The sequence below is a fragment of the Micromys minutus genome (assembly GCF_963924665.1).
Source record: "Micromys minutus genome assembly, chromosome: 26".
Taxonomy (NCBI): domain Eukaryota; kingdom Metazoa; phylum Chordata; class Mammalia; order Rodentia; family Muridae; genus Micromys; species Micromys minutus.
The window spans coordinates 36,182,907-36,198,617 of record NC_137961.1 but is presented as its reverse complement, the minus strand read 5'-3'; the positions used below and the strand labels follow the sequence as shown (position 1 = coordinate 36,198,617).

At 43.8% G+C, this 15,711-nt stretch overlaps 1 protein-coding gene across 1 annotated transcript in view; it reads left to right on the top strand.

The window, feature by feature from the left end:
• Positions 1-1,812: 1,812 nt before the first annotated feature.
• The window catches only part of CFAP206 (cilia and flagella associated protein 206), a gene marked incomplete at both ends in the record, with an annotated part of 37,648 nt that continues 23,749 nt past the window's right edge, over positions 1,813-15,711 (top strand). Inside the window, 9 exons of the mRNA XM_080938771.1 lie at positions 1,813-1,920; positions 2,459-2,542; positions 3,272-3,362; positions 5,101-5,289; positions 7,433-7,591; positions 9,149-9,357; positions 9,718-9,837; positions 11,592-11,790; positions 14,195-14,335. Coding sequence (XP_080794897.1) covers positions 1,813-1,920; positions 2,459-2,542; positions 3,272-3,362; positions 5,101-5,289; positions 7,433-7,591; positions 9,149-9,357; positions 9,718-9,837; positions 11,592-11,790; positions 14,195-14,335 — 1,300 coding nt within the window. The remainder of the gene's footprint in view (positions 1,921-2,458; positions 2,543-3,271; positions 3,363-5,100; positions 5,290-7,432; positions 7,592-9,148; positions 9,358-9,717; positions 9,838-11,591; positions 11,791-14,194; positions 14,336-15,711) is intronic.

The window sequence follows — 15,711 nt, the reverse complement described above, 5'->3', positions numbered from 1 at the left end:
CTCTTAGATGCTGGGATCACAGTAAGACCCTCTCTCAAGAAAACAAATGCACAGGTTTCCTTACTGGCATCTTATGGGTGGTGGGGGTGGAGTCTTACTATACAGTGTATGGTGTCTTAAAACTGCGCTTTCCCATCTCAGCATCTCAAGGGCTGGGACTGTGAGCCTAATTACCATACCTAATGTGAAAATACTTCCTGAATGAAAAGTTTTACTGTGGCATTTTGGAACAAGCGGACGTAGACTTCCTTTGAGAAAGTGAACATGAAAGCATTCTTTGGAAAACTATAACCATTGATAATTCCAAGGCGTTTTCATTCTCTTCAATGGATATATTTTCCATTTTTCCACGCTAGCAAGTTAACAGGAACAGCGTCTGTACATTCAACCTTTGTTTTAGAACTCATATTTCATTGCCTTAAAACTGAGGAGTAGCAAAAGCGCCTTTGTCGCCTGGGACTTGAGTTCTTCTGCTTTGTCTCCTGGGAGACCAGGGAGAACACCCCCTCTACTCAAGTCGCCATCCCAGGGGCCCATCCCAGCCGGGCCCGCCCTCTGGCTCCACCCCCATAGTCAGGCCCCGCCCCCAGCTTCTGGCGTCCTGCTCTGTCTCCACGGTTACCAGTCTGCGGCTTGGGCTCTGCCTGGAGAGCCGCGGCCGGGGCGTTCGGGCCCAGCCCAGCGCCCAGGGAGCTCCGGGCCGTTAAACCGCAGGTGCACCGGCGAGAAGACGGACGTCGGACGGCTGCAGAGCTAGTGCTGGTAGTTGGTAACCAACAGGGTGGGTGGGCAGGCAGGCATCCGGCTCTGCACAAGTGCACAGGAAGGAGCAGGCTCAGCCTGGCTGTGTAACCTGCAGGTCTGACGTCCCCACAGATATGCTCGCTGGTGGGCTGATGGCTGGCACTGCTTGTGTACCTGTGGCAAGCCGCGAACTTTTCTAACCATAGTAGACATAAGTTCAGGAGAAGGTGATAACAGCACTCATCTTTTTCAGATGAGCAAACTGGCTTCCAAGGAGGCGAGGTTCTCATCTCTTGTGAAGATGCAGTTGGACCTTCGATGGTCCAGTCCTGCATTTCCCATCCCTCAGAGCACTCCTGGCTTTGCTCCTTTTACATGCACATTCCCCTGCATTGTTACTGATACTCAGGAAAATCAGGAGCCCTGACTCAAAATTACCACTCTTCCCTAGTTTATAATAGATGAAACTAATAGCTAGTTATTCTTTTAGAGGTTCATAATTCTTGCGTTTTCATTATTTGCTTTTTATGTTTTTGTTAGAGTCCACATCCCAACGATGGAATGATCCGTGAAAAAACTTTCTTAGTTATTAAATTGTGCTACAGTTGTGAAAGATCCGTTAGTGAATGTATTGATAAACACTTTCTTTTACAAGCTGTATTCTTGCTGCCTACACAGGGGCTTGCTTTTTATTTGTTTTGTTTCTCTTTTTTTCACCCAAATTTACATAGCCCTGGCTCACTGTGTAGACCAGGTTAGACTCTTAGAGATCTGTCTGCATCCACCTTCCAAGTGCTGGGCTTTAACACATCTCTAGCTAATTTTTTTATAATGTCACGATATATATTTCTGACGGGAGCATAATTAAAATTTGGGGACAATCCCGATTACCCTATGTCATTAAAGTCATTTAAAATGGGAAAATGAAAACCAGGAAGAAACTAGATTATAATTGGACAGTGATAACTCAGTAGACAATGTGCATACTCCAAATCTAATAATGGAATCTAACCAGAAAAGTGCATAAACGAAATTACTAAATGAAAATTATTGCCTTATTTAGCCACAATGCCTCCCACGCAAGCTGAAAGTGTTATAAAGAATATCATACGAGAAATAGGACAAGAATGTGCAGCCCATGGAGAGATCGCTTCTGAAACGGTGGTTGCTTTTATGGTAAGATGGATTAATTTAGCAAGTCGTTGCCTTATAAACAAATTTTAAACTGTAAAAGTGATTTTGTTTCCCCTTTAAAGTTCTCAGGGGCTTTCCTGATGCTTTTCAGTTGAAAAAATTGAGCTCCTTGGATGACTTAGTGGAAGGCATCTTTTCCAAGCCTGCAAAACATCTTTACAGGGACAGATTTAGGAGATCTGTGAAGCTTAGAAACCTCAATGATATTCTGCTGTGAAGTTTTAACACGTAGTTTTGTCCAAATGAATGTTGTAAAAGTTACTCTTTGCTTCGGCGTCTGTGCTCTTAACAACACACACTTAGAACACGGGATACAGTTTCCTACCCTAAAACAGTAACTTAATTTCAGCCTCTTTGCTATGTATTCAAGTTTAATGTCTGTTGTTTTCTGTCTCCACCCCATAATGAAAGCACTAAAGAACGAGTGATAAGAAAACCTGCAGAACATAAGGGAATTCGTTAGAAAGCAGAAATGCATTAATTTCATCATGAGTAAAGTCACTTCGTGTTGTGTTTGTAGGTGAAAGCTGTCGTCTTAGACCCCAGCAATGGCTTTAACATGGATAGGACCCTCATCAAGACTGACGTGCAGAAACTTGTTAGGGTGAGTGTTTGACCATCCTCATGTTTGAGATTCTCTGCCTAAGAACTCCGTGTTCTCCAGCCTGTCTTTAGCCATGCTATGGAGCACAGATGCTGGTGTGAATACATGAGGGGTTCTTTCCTAACAGTCTGGAGGTGCTTAGGTTGTTCCTGGGCTCCCGCCCTTGGCTTTCCTCCATGTCAGAGTAAGTGTCACACCCCTGATGGAAGAAGGGGAAAGACAGAGGGACAAATAGTCCGGCCCAGTCAGATCCTCTCAGAACGTGACAACTGTCACTGACAGACAATCCTGGAGTCCGGGCTAACGTCTGCCACAGTGTCCCCACCTCTGTCTCTCTCTTTGTGACAGGGGTTTAGTTTTGTAGTTCTCACTGGCCTAAAATTTGTGTGGGTCCTTCTGCCTCTGTTTTGTGAATGTTGAGATGCAGGGTTTGCAGTATGCCGTTCTGCTCTGCCCGTTTTCTTTCGTTTTTGAAAATAACTTAGATGAGTATGCCTCCGCTGGCAGACTGCTCGCTGTATAAAGTCAGATGTGGTAAACTGAGCAATGCGGAGGTGGGGACAGGAGGATTATAAGTTCATCCTCTGTTACATAGGGAAGATATAGCCCAGGCTATATGAGGCTAACCTGAGCTACATAAGATCTTGTCTCAAAATTCAAAACTCAAAGAAACCACTTGAATGTTGCAGAAAAACATAGTAGAAGCGTTCACGCAATGTTCTCTTCCAGCTTTGTGTGGCACGGCTATTGGACAATAAAAATCCATCCCTGGACACCATTAAGATGCAGGTCTATTTTGATATGAATTACACGAGACGAGGTAACGTAGATACCTATTTTCATACACTTTAAAAGTTTTCTTCAAACATTGCAGTTTAAGTGAGAAATGCCAAATTTGGTTGATAGCAGGCTTAATTGTTTAATGATGTTAATTTTTGTCTGTCTTTTGATTTTTTTATGTCTTTGCTCTGTTAGGCAGCCTTCTGTTATTCATAGGCCTGAGATGATCAGTTTATACAAAGAACAAGTCTGTTGGGTCTGGTTTTAGTTTTAGCCCATGCTCTGTTGGCCTTGTTGCTTTTGAGCCCATGGAGGTGGATCTTGGCAGGACGGGTCTGAGAAGAGTCTCTGACCTCATGACTGGGATGCAAATGAGAAGATGATGTAGGCAGTTCCTCAAAGGGTCACCTCCAGTGACCCAACCTCCTTGGGTGGATTCCACCTCTCAGGCTCCGCTGTACGGTGTACAGTACAGAATAGCATGGGATGGTCACCGGGCCTGAGTGAGCACAGTGTCTGAGGAATAGTTCACTACATTACAAAACATAACGATGTGGGGAAACCGAATGAGGAAGATGCCAATTGCCTTTACGAATGCTAAAAGTCAATTTGAAATGGCATGCTTACTTCCAACTTCCGTTTTTAACATGTATGGAATGAATATATAACAGCTCAAGACTAAACCACTGAAGTTAAAATTCTTAATTTTTAGATTTTACTTTTGGGTTTTTAATATTGTCTCATAATATTTAAGTTATGCAACTACTCCAAAGTAATGTGGAAATTTAAGTTCAGAACATATTTAATTATATTTACTATTTCTATTTCATATTATATTTAGTGTATATATAAAAGACATGTTAGAAATGAACTATTTTATGTAATGCAATCATTATTAACCATTTGGTGACTTTATTTTTTTCTTTCTATGCTGTAGACATTCAGTGTATAAAATATGTAAAATAATATCTCTTACCTTTTTGCTTAATAACAATAAAATCCCAAAGGGGGAGACATAAAATTAAAGGAACTTGATTTCTTCCTTCCTTCCTCCCTCCCTCCCTCCCTCCTTCCTTCCTTCCATTCTTTCTTTCTTTTTTGACAGCCTAACATAAGCTAGGGTCCTTGGAGAGAGGGGACCTCATTTGAGAAAATGACTCCATCATGTTGTCCCATTGGCAAGTCTGTCGGACGGTTTCGTGATTACCGACTCATGAGGGAGGGCCTAGTCTATTGTAGCAGGTAGTACCACAGTTGGGCTTTGCAAACCCAGGGAAGCATGCCAGCAAGCAACATTCCACTATGTCCTCTGCTTGATTCCTGTGGCTAGGTTCCTGCCCTGACTTCCCTCATAGGTAAACTGAGGCAGTGTAAGCTGAATAATCCTTTCTTCCTAAGTTGCTTTTTCATAACCAGTGTTTATAGAAACCCTTACTGAGGCAATGCAGTATTGTATAATCAGTAATACTTCTCAGAGTACATTTACTAAAACTAGTATAATATTGCATTTACATGTGTGTTTTGACAGAATTTCTGTTTCTAGTGAATATTGAATTTCTGCAACGTTTCCTACTAGATTTCTGCATTTAGGCTTGTTGCTAGCCTGTTTTCACTCATCATTATACCTTAAGAAGTCAGGGTTTAGGACTTAGATCAGTGGGGCTCAGTCCCAGCACTGAAGTGGGGGCAGGGAGTTTTGTTTTCATAAAATTGACTTACGCAAACCAGTTTTTCTTGAGCCCATATCTAAGCTGAATGTCGTTATTTGCTCGTTTTAGAGGACTTTCTTGAAGAACATCACCGGGTCTTAGAGTCCAGACTAGGCATTGTTAGCAGAGAGATCACAGACAACAGAGCATGCGCTAGAGAAGAGCTGGAAAATCTGTACAGAAAGATTGTCAGCTACGTGTTACTGCGGTCTGGGCTTGGCTCCCCGACAGACATCAAGATTGTCAGAGAGGCAACAGGTAAATAGAAGTGATTTCCGTCCCATAAGCAAACCTATAAGCCCATTGTATCCATGTGTACAGTATGCAGATGTGTGCTCGTACCTTCGCGTGGTTGGTGGCTTGTGTGCACATGTGTGTCTATGTAGAGGCCAAGGGTTAGCACTGAGTTATCTTCCTCCGAGCGTCTACTTCATTTACCAAGTCAGGGTCCCTTACTGAACCCAGAACTCTCCATTCCAGTTGTGGTCGGTCTAGCTGGACAGCTTGCCCCAGGATCTCAAGTCTTCCCTTTGTAATGCTAAAATTTCATAGGAAGGCATCACACCTGCTCAGTGTTGGTTTATATGGGTCCTGGGGATGTGAACTCTGGTCATCATGCTTGTGTAGGAAGCAAACCCTTTACCCATGGAGCTATCGCCTTGGTTCCTACCATTGCATTTTATAAAATTGTTAAAGGTTGAACGGAAATCAGCACGCATAAGTAGTTTGAAGTCATCTAGCCTCCTAGAACTATTTGAGTATGAAGGACTGGGAAGTAGAGGGACACCGTGGGGAGGGAGGGAGAACCTAAGGGGAAGAGGGTACCAGGGGTCAGAGGAGCACAGAATAGTCCATGTTTTCTCTCATATATGGGATCAGAATGGGGGCTAGACTGGGGCAGGAATAGAGAGGAGGGTAGGGGAAGGTAATTGGAGAATGGTAAATATGACCAAAGTACAAGAATACAATCCAAAAATGTCATGGTGAAACCCATTGTTTTCTGTGCTAAATGATGGTGGTGATGTTGGTGGTGATGGTGATGGTAGTAGTGGGGATGTTGGTGATGGTGGTGTTGGTGATGGTGGTGGTGGTGGTGTTGGTCTTGGTGGTAACAGTGGTGGTGGTCTTGGTCTTGGTGGTAACAGTGGTGGTGGTGTTGGTCTTGGTGGTAACAGTGGTGGTGGTGTTGGTCTTGGTGGTGATGGTGGTGGTGGTGTTGGTGATGGTGGTGGTGGGGATGTTGGTGATGGTGGTGATGGTGGTGTTGGTTTTGGTGGTAACAGTGGTGGTGGTGTTGGTCTTGGTGGTAACAGTGGTGGTGGTGTTGGTAGTGACAGTGATGGTGATGGTGATGGTGGTGATGCTCCTGCTGCTGCTGGTGGTAATTTTTTAAAAACAACTTAAAAATAAACCCTCATAGGCTGGAGAGATAGTTCAGTATTTAAGAATGTTTGCTGCTCTTCCGGAGGACCGGAGTTCAGTTGCTAACACCCATGTCAGGCAGTTCATAAACCGCCCCAGTTTCAGAGGCTCTAACACCAACTCTGGCCCCCAAATACACTGGAACACTCGTGGTATACACTCACGACATAAATAAAATTAAATCTAAAACAAACTCCCAGATACCTTTTACACTGTGTTTCAGTTGGGAACTTCAAGCAGCACTTCTTGATGGTGAAATGGTGTCGGTTTTCTTGGAGGCTGCGTAAAGCAGTGACCTGTTAGGTGGGACATTAGCAGCGTTGCTAAGGCGACCGGGCCAGCCGGAAAGCAGCGCTCCATACAGGAGGGAAGCATGCAATCTGTCATCTGGTTAGGATCTTGACAGAGGAAATCTTTGTATTCTCAGGAAACATATGTCCCATTAATACTTAACAATGGGGACAGAGCTGGGCACAGTGGTGGCCTCTGTACACCCCAGAACTTGGGACGTAGGACACAGGAAGGTCAGGTTCAAGGCCACCCTCAGCTATGTTCTGAGTTTGAGGGCAGCCTGATTACACAGGACCCCCTACCTCACGAAACAAAACCAACATATAGTGGAGGACTAAGCCAGGTACCCAGCCTTTCTATCGCATTTCCCATTATTATTTTAAGTATAGACTTTTCTACTCAAAGCCTCAGTTAGAAAGATTATTTTTACCAATTGGTCAATCAATAAGGACAGAGACACGGGGTAGTAATATTATTTTCGGTAGCCTAGACCAGGAATTTGGTAACCTTTGCTGTTCGTGATGTGGCAGGTATCATAAGTTTAAACAAATTGTGTAGGTTAGATGGGACAGACACATCATCCCTCAACCATGTACAGACAGAGGAAGCCTTGAGTCGAAGGCCTGTCAGCTCTTGCCCACCAGGGCATCTCTGTCCATTATGGTGACTCTCCTGTGGTCTGTTTCAGCTGCCCTGCAGAGTGTTTTCCCTCAGTCTGAGCTCGCCACATTTCTGACTCTCAGTAAGAAGGACAAAGAACGCCAGTTGAAAGAGCTCACCATGATCGTTACTGGAATTCGGTTATTTAACAGAGACTGTGGGAAAGGAGGGGAAGGCATCGATGACTGTAAGTGTGCCTTTAGACTGTTCTTACGGTTCTGCATGCTTAGGGCTAAACTTCACAGTGGAGCAGGCCCCACACCACGCCACCGACACTACACTTTAGGACAGATGGTTCTGTTCCCTAGAAACAACTGCCCTTCGGACTGTGCAGTAGCCCTCACCTTGCTGAGGCCTAGATTTACACTTTCTGTACCAGGAGCTAGTTTGGGGACTCCGTCGATCACTGGAATGAGGGAGCAGCCCAGAACCCACCCTCTGAACTCTGTGGAGTGTGGTATTTGCTCTGTGCTAGCCAGGGGAGGGAAACTGATTTAAAAGAAAAAATCACCTTGAAAAGAAAATGGTGCTGGTGTATTTATTGGGATGAAAAGATGGAAGAGAAGCTATGCCAAGATCTGCAAAGTCAGGAACAACACCTATGTTGCTACATACACAATGCTTTGCTATTCATTTTTAGCTTTCTCGGCGGGATCTCACTGTATACCTTTGAGCAGCCAGAACCTTGCTGTGTAGACCAGGCTTGTTTCAGATTCATAGAGATCCACCTGACTCGGCCTTCCAAATGCTGGGGTGAAAGGCATGTCCCTCCACAGCCAGGCCCACAGTACATCTTTGATTTGTAAGCTTGAAAGCACAAAGTATGTAATAAAGGGCCTAATGGTAGAAGTAATTTCATTTGAATGTTATACTTCCGCAGGCCTGTTGAGAAGGCCTTACTGCCTTTTACCTAGATCACTAGGTGAACACTAGCAGCAGGGTAAGCCAAGCCATACACCCTACCTGTCTTCTCTCCTGCCTTCCTAACGCTTGGGGGCTGGGAAAGCTGCAAGGGTTTTGTTTGTTTGTTTTTATTTTTAGAGTTGTTATAAAAATTCAAATTCCAGGGTTGGAGAGCTGGCTGTGTATTTACTGCTCTTATAGTGGATTAAAGGTTTCATTCTTTAATGAAACCCACATGGTGGCTCATAGCCAGTCCGTGGCACTGGAATGTGGGATCCAGCACCCTCTTCTGGCCTCTATGTGCATTGCACACACAGGCTGCACAGATCTAATATATACATGTAAATATAATATATAAATGTAATTTATTATTTATTATAAATATAAAATATTATATAAGTATGTAATATATAAATATATGTAAATATAGCATATAAAATATATATGTAAAGAAAGCATTCATACACATTAAATAAATGTAAAATCATACATAAATTAATTTTCCACCAGTCAGGGAGGGCCTTCCCTTGCTAGACTGCGCTGTTTATTTTTTGAGTCCAGATAAAGTTCATCCAAACGTTTTAAATCTGCTTTTGCAAAAGGCGGCAGGAACATGGCAAACGCAGGGCATGGCCACAGGGCATGGCAGCGCAGTTCACCTACACTTTCTATAATCGGTGACAAGAGTGGACCTGACTCTGGCTTTTGACTGGTTGTTCTCTGCATGGGGTGGGACCACAAAGGACATGCCTTTATTATGAATTTGGCCACAAAACTCTGAGTCAAGTCACTGTTTAAAGTGCACCTTTCCCTCTCACTGTGCTCTCACCCCGACACGCAGTGCCAGCCATTCTCCATGAAGCGATCCCAGACACCACGCAGCATATCGACTCCCAGCTCCAGATCGCCCAAGACCAGGCATTTCGCTACACGGCCATTCTTGAGAAAGCAGCTAACAACCCGCTCATGGCCAAAGAGCTGCAGCCGTATATGTTAAAGGAAGCGCTGTACAACGTTCGGCAGTATGAGGTCTTCCTGCAGACTGTTTTGGTGAGCTAATGTCACAGAATCTGGCCTTTTCCATGACTCACGAGGGAGGCAACCTCAGGAAGTTGGCATTGCCTTGGTAAGGCCGGGGCTTAAAACAGAAACAGCAAAGTCAGGTTTGATTGGAGTGAAAGTGTGTTGGTAGAACCCAGTTTACGGTTGTAGATTCTTGTTGTGCCTGTTAGTCTGATTATTAAAAATTACATGCATTTGTCACATTTGTAAAGGAGAGCACATGCTCTACGTGGTTGGCAGGGAGCCGGCACAGAGGGTTCCTGTCATGGGGAAGCTGGGGGCAGGCAGGGCTTGACACGTGGTCTACAGTAAATTCTAAACTGTGAATATGAATCACATTGTCTTCAGTCAGATATAATTACGTGTGCTGAGGAAGTAGAGCTGATGATAAAACAATTAGCAGCTCAACTGGAACAGCTGAAAATGACAGTAAAATCCAAGACGGCGGTCCCAACATCACAAGTCTTTGTGAGTACGCGGCATCTCCTTCCACCTGGCTTTTATAGGCCAGCCTCACGGTTGTCGCTTTACCTGGCCTGGAGACCAGGCGACCAGGATGGCTTCAAATCACGAAGATTCACCTACCTCTATTCCTGAGTGCTGGAAGGGAGGGACGAGGGGAGGGAGGGGGGAAGGGAGGGAGGAGTGAGGGAGGAGGAACGGACGGAGGAGGGAGGAGGGAGGGAGGAGGTGTGCACCACCACGCTCAGTGACTTTGACTCTTTAAGATGCGTTTTTTGTTTTATTATGGTGAGGGGGAATGTCACACGGCACATGTGGAGCCAGAGAGCAACATTCAGGAATCGGTTCTTTACTTTCTCTGTGGGATCCTGGATTCAAGCCTGGTGATTAGGCTTGTGAGCGTTTTCACCCCACTAAGCCACCTTTCTTTGCCCGTGATCAAACCCAGCTAGCTGTACACAAACCAGGCCAGTGCTCCACGGCTGAGCCACTTCCCCGACATATAGTCTGTTTGGTCTTGCTTGTTTTGAGCCATCCCTCACTACATGGCGGGGTGCTGTAGGTATCCCAAGCTGTCGCGGAGTGTAGCGCCTCCTGTGCCCACATCCTGGGGGCTGGAATGCAGGCAAGTGTCACCAAGCCAGTGCAACTTCTTAAGGCTGAGCCTCCTTCTGAGTACTGTACACCAGATCAGAACTAGTGACAATGTGCTGTTTGTTTGATGAAGGAAATCATAATGTCCAGTACCGGCTACCATAGTATCCCTGGCCACAGAAGCAGCCCACTAGCGGTGGAGGTGTGCTTACAGAGCTGAGAAGGTGGGCAAGGGCCTTCCACACAGTCATACAAGCACCCCTGTAACAGAGCCAGGGGGATGGCTGGCACTTATATCGGCCAATCAGTGAGCTCCAGGTTCAGAGAGAGATTCTGACTTAAGAAATGGGGTAAAAAGTGAATACGCTTTCACACACGTGGGGTGGGGGAGAGAGGCAGCGGGCAGGGAGAGGGATGGGGAGGGAGAGAGAAAGGAAGGGAATGAGAATGTGTTCTTAGTGCTGTCAGAAATCCAGCCTGGTACGGATGTGATACAATGTACGGCTTATGTGAAAGGAAGAGAACCTCTTTATTTACCATGCAGTGACTTTCTGACCAACAGTCCTGCTTTATAGAAAAACGTTGCAACCCTAATCTGGACAAGGTAGTTGTAAAACGTACGTGCATTTTACATGTATGTAGACCATTTGAAACCACGATAACTTTCTGCAAGCATTCTCAACATTGGTTTTATAAAGCAAGAACTTTTATGTGAGGCCTGGTTAATTTCTGTTGTAAAATAAAGATCTTTTATTTCACTGACCTGAAGATTTAGCTTGCAGCCCCCTTGACATGCCAGAAGACATGCTTCCATGTTTCCCAGGGTCTTCTAATTCAGGACAGGGCCAGATAAATCTACTACGGTGAGTTATATAGTTCTTGAACAAAAGTTTCCAAGGATATTTTCCTCCTTGGTCTTTTGTTGTAAAGTAATACCATTTCTTAGGAGATCAAATGTGGCTACTTCTTGAATAAACTGATAACAGTTATGCCAAGTAAAAAACTTCGGAAGGAAACACTGGTTTTCCTTCTCTGACTTGAGAGTCTTTTCTAGTTTGACAAAACTTGGGCGTGTACTCTACCCGTGCCCCACCCCCGTGCCCCCCCGTGCCCCACCCCCGTGCCCCACCCCCCGTGCCCCACCCCCGTGCCCCACCCCCCTATAGCCCATCTTCATCGCGCTGGCAAGCCTGTGGATGAGCTTCCAGGATGAGACGGTTCTAATCAGTGTCCTCAGCAACCTGACCACCAACCTGGAGCTGTTCCTGGGCACCCATGAGCTGCTCTTCCCCGAGAAAGTGATACAAGGTCTTCTTGATGACATCGTCGTGAAGACGGATTTGACGAGAATAGAGGATCACATGGGTGAGGCGCACTAGTCACTAACGTTACCGTCGGCTTCAAGTCACTCGCTGTTGGTTTCAAATTGTCATGCCCTAGCTTTCTGATGAAATACTGAACATCTTAGCTATGAAAGACTGATGTTCATTACAGGAAACATGGGGGGAAACTCTAGACGTTATAACACACAACTTTAGTTTTCAGTGTGTACATGGTAGAGGAAAGGAGGATCGAGAGCTCAAGGCCAGCCTGGGCTACAGGAGACCCTGTATCAAAAAAAAAAAAAAAAAAAAAAAAAAAAAAAAAAAAAAAAAGGAGTGTAAAAAATAACAGATAATGAATGGAAACTGAGTATCTTACTTTCCAGAAGTTAATTTTTATTCAAGTCCTTCATGTCCTGGTTTTCTGTGTTGATGCATCTATATTGCAGGAATGCTGGTTTTGTAATTATATACTGAGGAAACTCCTTGCAATTTTTTTTTTTTTTTGGCAGATAAAAGTTCCCTTTTAAAGACTGACACGTGCTATACATCTTCTTAGTGCCAAGTTGAAATTTGTGAACAAATTTAGCTAATCTTAGGCTTTTTAATGATATATTGATATCCTCCCTCTCTCTCTCCCTCTTTCTTTCACTCTCCCTCCCTACCCCCCCAGACAAGGGTTTATCTGGGTAGCCTTGGCTGTCCTGAAACTCACTCTGTAGACCAGGCTGGCCCCAGGCTCACAGAATTCGGCCTGTTGCTGCCTCCTGAGAGTTCTGGGAGCACACCACCACTGCCTGGCTGATGTATTGATTTTTATGGAAAGGTTGGCATGATCAGTCAACTTTTAATCATTTTATCAGCCTTTTACTTTTTTGTATACTAGCTAAGGACTACCTAAAATTCATGAGAAGTATCAAAGAATAGCCTAGAACTTAACTCTCAAACTTCTTCCAGAAAAATAAAGTTAGATAACTTTCTAATTTCTTTTACAGATTCTGTTTTGGTAAAAACTAGAAAATAAAAGTATAGCAGCAGGCTAGCGTCCTAAATGATTAGAATGTACAAAAGCTGAAAGCGAATAGGATGCCCCAGCTCCTCTGAGTGCATGTCTGACTACCTGTTTAACCTCATTAAAACAGTATGTCACAGCAGATATGAAAGGAAATTAAAACAGTATGTCACAGCAGATATGAAAGGAAATTAAAACAGTATGTCACAGCAGATATGAAAGGAAATTGAAAGGTAGAACGAAGTTCAGTTGTGATTGTTCAGCTGAGCTGCAACTTCTTAGATTTGGAGATGTCCTTCCTACCAGAGTCAGAACGTTTTCTTCATTAGAATATTTTATCAAGTTATTTCTCTTGTGAACTAGAAGAGTCATATTATTCTGAAAGAAATTTGTACCTGCTTATTAATTACTCCAAGAGATCTGGGGTATTTCAGGATAGAACATATTTATTTCTCCAAGTTAGGCTTTATGTTTAGTTGTAGATGCAAGGCCTAGATAAACAGGATGTTGGCAGTTTGGGTCTAGAATCAGGAATATTAAAAATATGTGTGTGATTATAACATCTAAAAGTCTTGAGAAACAATTTTATTAATGTATGATTTATATCTAATGTATTGATTTTAGTTATCGATGTAAGTAAAGCAACCGGTATGAGGAAGTATCCTTAAAGATCAAAAGATCAGGCTGGAAAGATGTTCCCTGGGTAAGAGCAGTTCCTGCTCTTGCAGAGGATTCAGAAGTAACAGCTGCAGCTGCAGCACCAGGGAAACCCAACACCTTTGGCTCTGGAGCACCAGACAGGTGTGCAGTGCACACACATACATATGTAGCTACTCACATATACACATAACATAAACACAACTATTTAAGAAAGAAGTCTAAAGGACAAACATTGTACACCTTTTCACTAAAATCAAGCTAGTAAAGGGCATCTTCTTCTATCTGGGACAATCTTTACAGCTTTGAGACACAGTCTAGGTATAGAAAGAAGCGCTGTGTTCAAAGTGTCTCCATGTAGTACTGTATCAAGACCTGTGCCATCTTAAATGAAGGAGATCCTCTTGGCCACATAACATTTCTTTCTGCTCATCTCCTTGGGTCCTTTACTGTGTGGCGGCAAGACCACACACCCTGGCAGAAGTACAGAACAGGCTTTTCTGGAAGGTGTCTCAGTGCTCAGTCTGAGCACGGTTCTGCTCCTACCTCTGCTTCAGCAAGTTCCTGACTGGACAGTCACCAAGGGAGGCCTTCACCATTCTTCACATGAACATCACCCCCAATGAGTCGGATTTTGTGTACATCAGGGGAACCTTTGTCAATTTGAGAAGGTTCAGATGATAAGAAGTTAGTGTTTAGGATGATGTACTGCTGATTTATTTCAGAAGTTGTGTCTTCTCAAGGGATGAAAACCATTTTCTGTTCTCCTTCATTTTAGAAGAAAGAGTGAAGGTGGCTGATTTCAGAACACAGGAATGGCTTTTCCCAGAAACAACAGCAAACTTCAATAAACTGTTAATTCAGTACCGTGGATTTTGTGGCTACACAATTGCTGCAGCCGATGGCCTCCTCCTCCCAGGTATACTGTTAGAGATGCGAGTCTGCCCTCCCGGTGCCTGTTCTGTAGTGCTTGCTCATTTTCTGTACAGTGCCCTCCCGGCGCCTGTTCTGTAGTGTTTGCTCATTTTCTGTACGGTGCCATCTCTAACGTTGTATGGACTTGGATGGTGAACTCAGAGGAGATGTTGAGATGGCCTGACACTGTCCCCACCTGAAGTTGCTTCAAGGGCAGTATGATAGATTCGACAGGAGACTGTAAGGAATGAGGGCTGAGAGGTGTAACAAGTTGGTTGTCCCTGGTCTAAAATGCTTCAGGCCAGAAATGTTTCTTTTTATTTTTCTTTTTTATTGGATATTTTCTTTACTTACATTTCAAATGTTATCCCCTTTCCAGGTTTCCCATCTGGAATTCCCCTATCTCCTCCCCCTTCCTCTAAGAGACTCTTCCCTCACCCACCCACTCCTTCCCATCTCTCTGTCTTGTCATTCCCCTACACTGGGGCATTGAGCTTTCACAGGACCAAGGGCCTCTCCTCCCATTGATGGCAGACAAGGCCATCCTCTGTTAATATGCTGCTGGAGCCATGGGCCCCTCCATGTGTACTCTTTGGCTGGTGGTTTAGTCTCTGAGAGCTCGGGGGGGGGGTCTGGTTGGTTGATATGTTTCTAATTGTGGGTTTGGGAGAGTATGAGATTATTAAGGGCTAGGTACTAAGTTTAAACACAAAGCTGTTGATGTTTCATAGACATTTGATGCACCACGTACTAAGAGAACATTTAGTACACCACATTTTTACTGTGACTTATCACATGAATTTCTGCTTGTGGGGTCGTGAAGGAACTCATATGGTTTCTGATTTTGGAATTCTACAACTCATGTTCTAGCCATTCATTTTACTACATCTTCCCTATTCAATTTTTATTAAAATATTAAAACACCAATCTCACATTCCTTTGTTTTATTATGCATCTAACTTGCTTACATGACTTTTTTTAGTTTGTTTGTTATTCCCATAGCAATGGTTACTCTTTGACCTATAATATATCTGTGATTTGTTGGTAGTAGACCCCTGTTTTCCTCCTGTATTGCTCTATACCAAAAATAAGCTCAACAATTATTTGTTAGGGAAATAAATAAGACAGTATTAACACTTCGTATTTAATTTCCACAAGACGTGGATATTTAATAACCCACAGTCTTTGTAGAATCTTTTTATAGTGAAAGACATGCAACTCTGTATCTTGGAAACAATGTCTTTGTTTTCTAGTTCTTAACAGAGTTATTTTAAAAATAATCCATCAGGAGCTGTGGTCCTGGCTTAGTGGTAAGCTGAGGAAAGACCCTAGATCAGACACTTACATTAAACGGCTAAGTTCGGCTGTGCACAGTCCTAT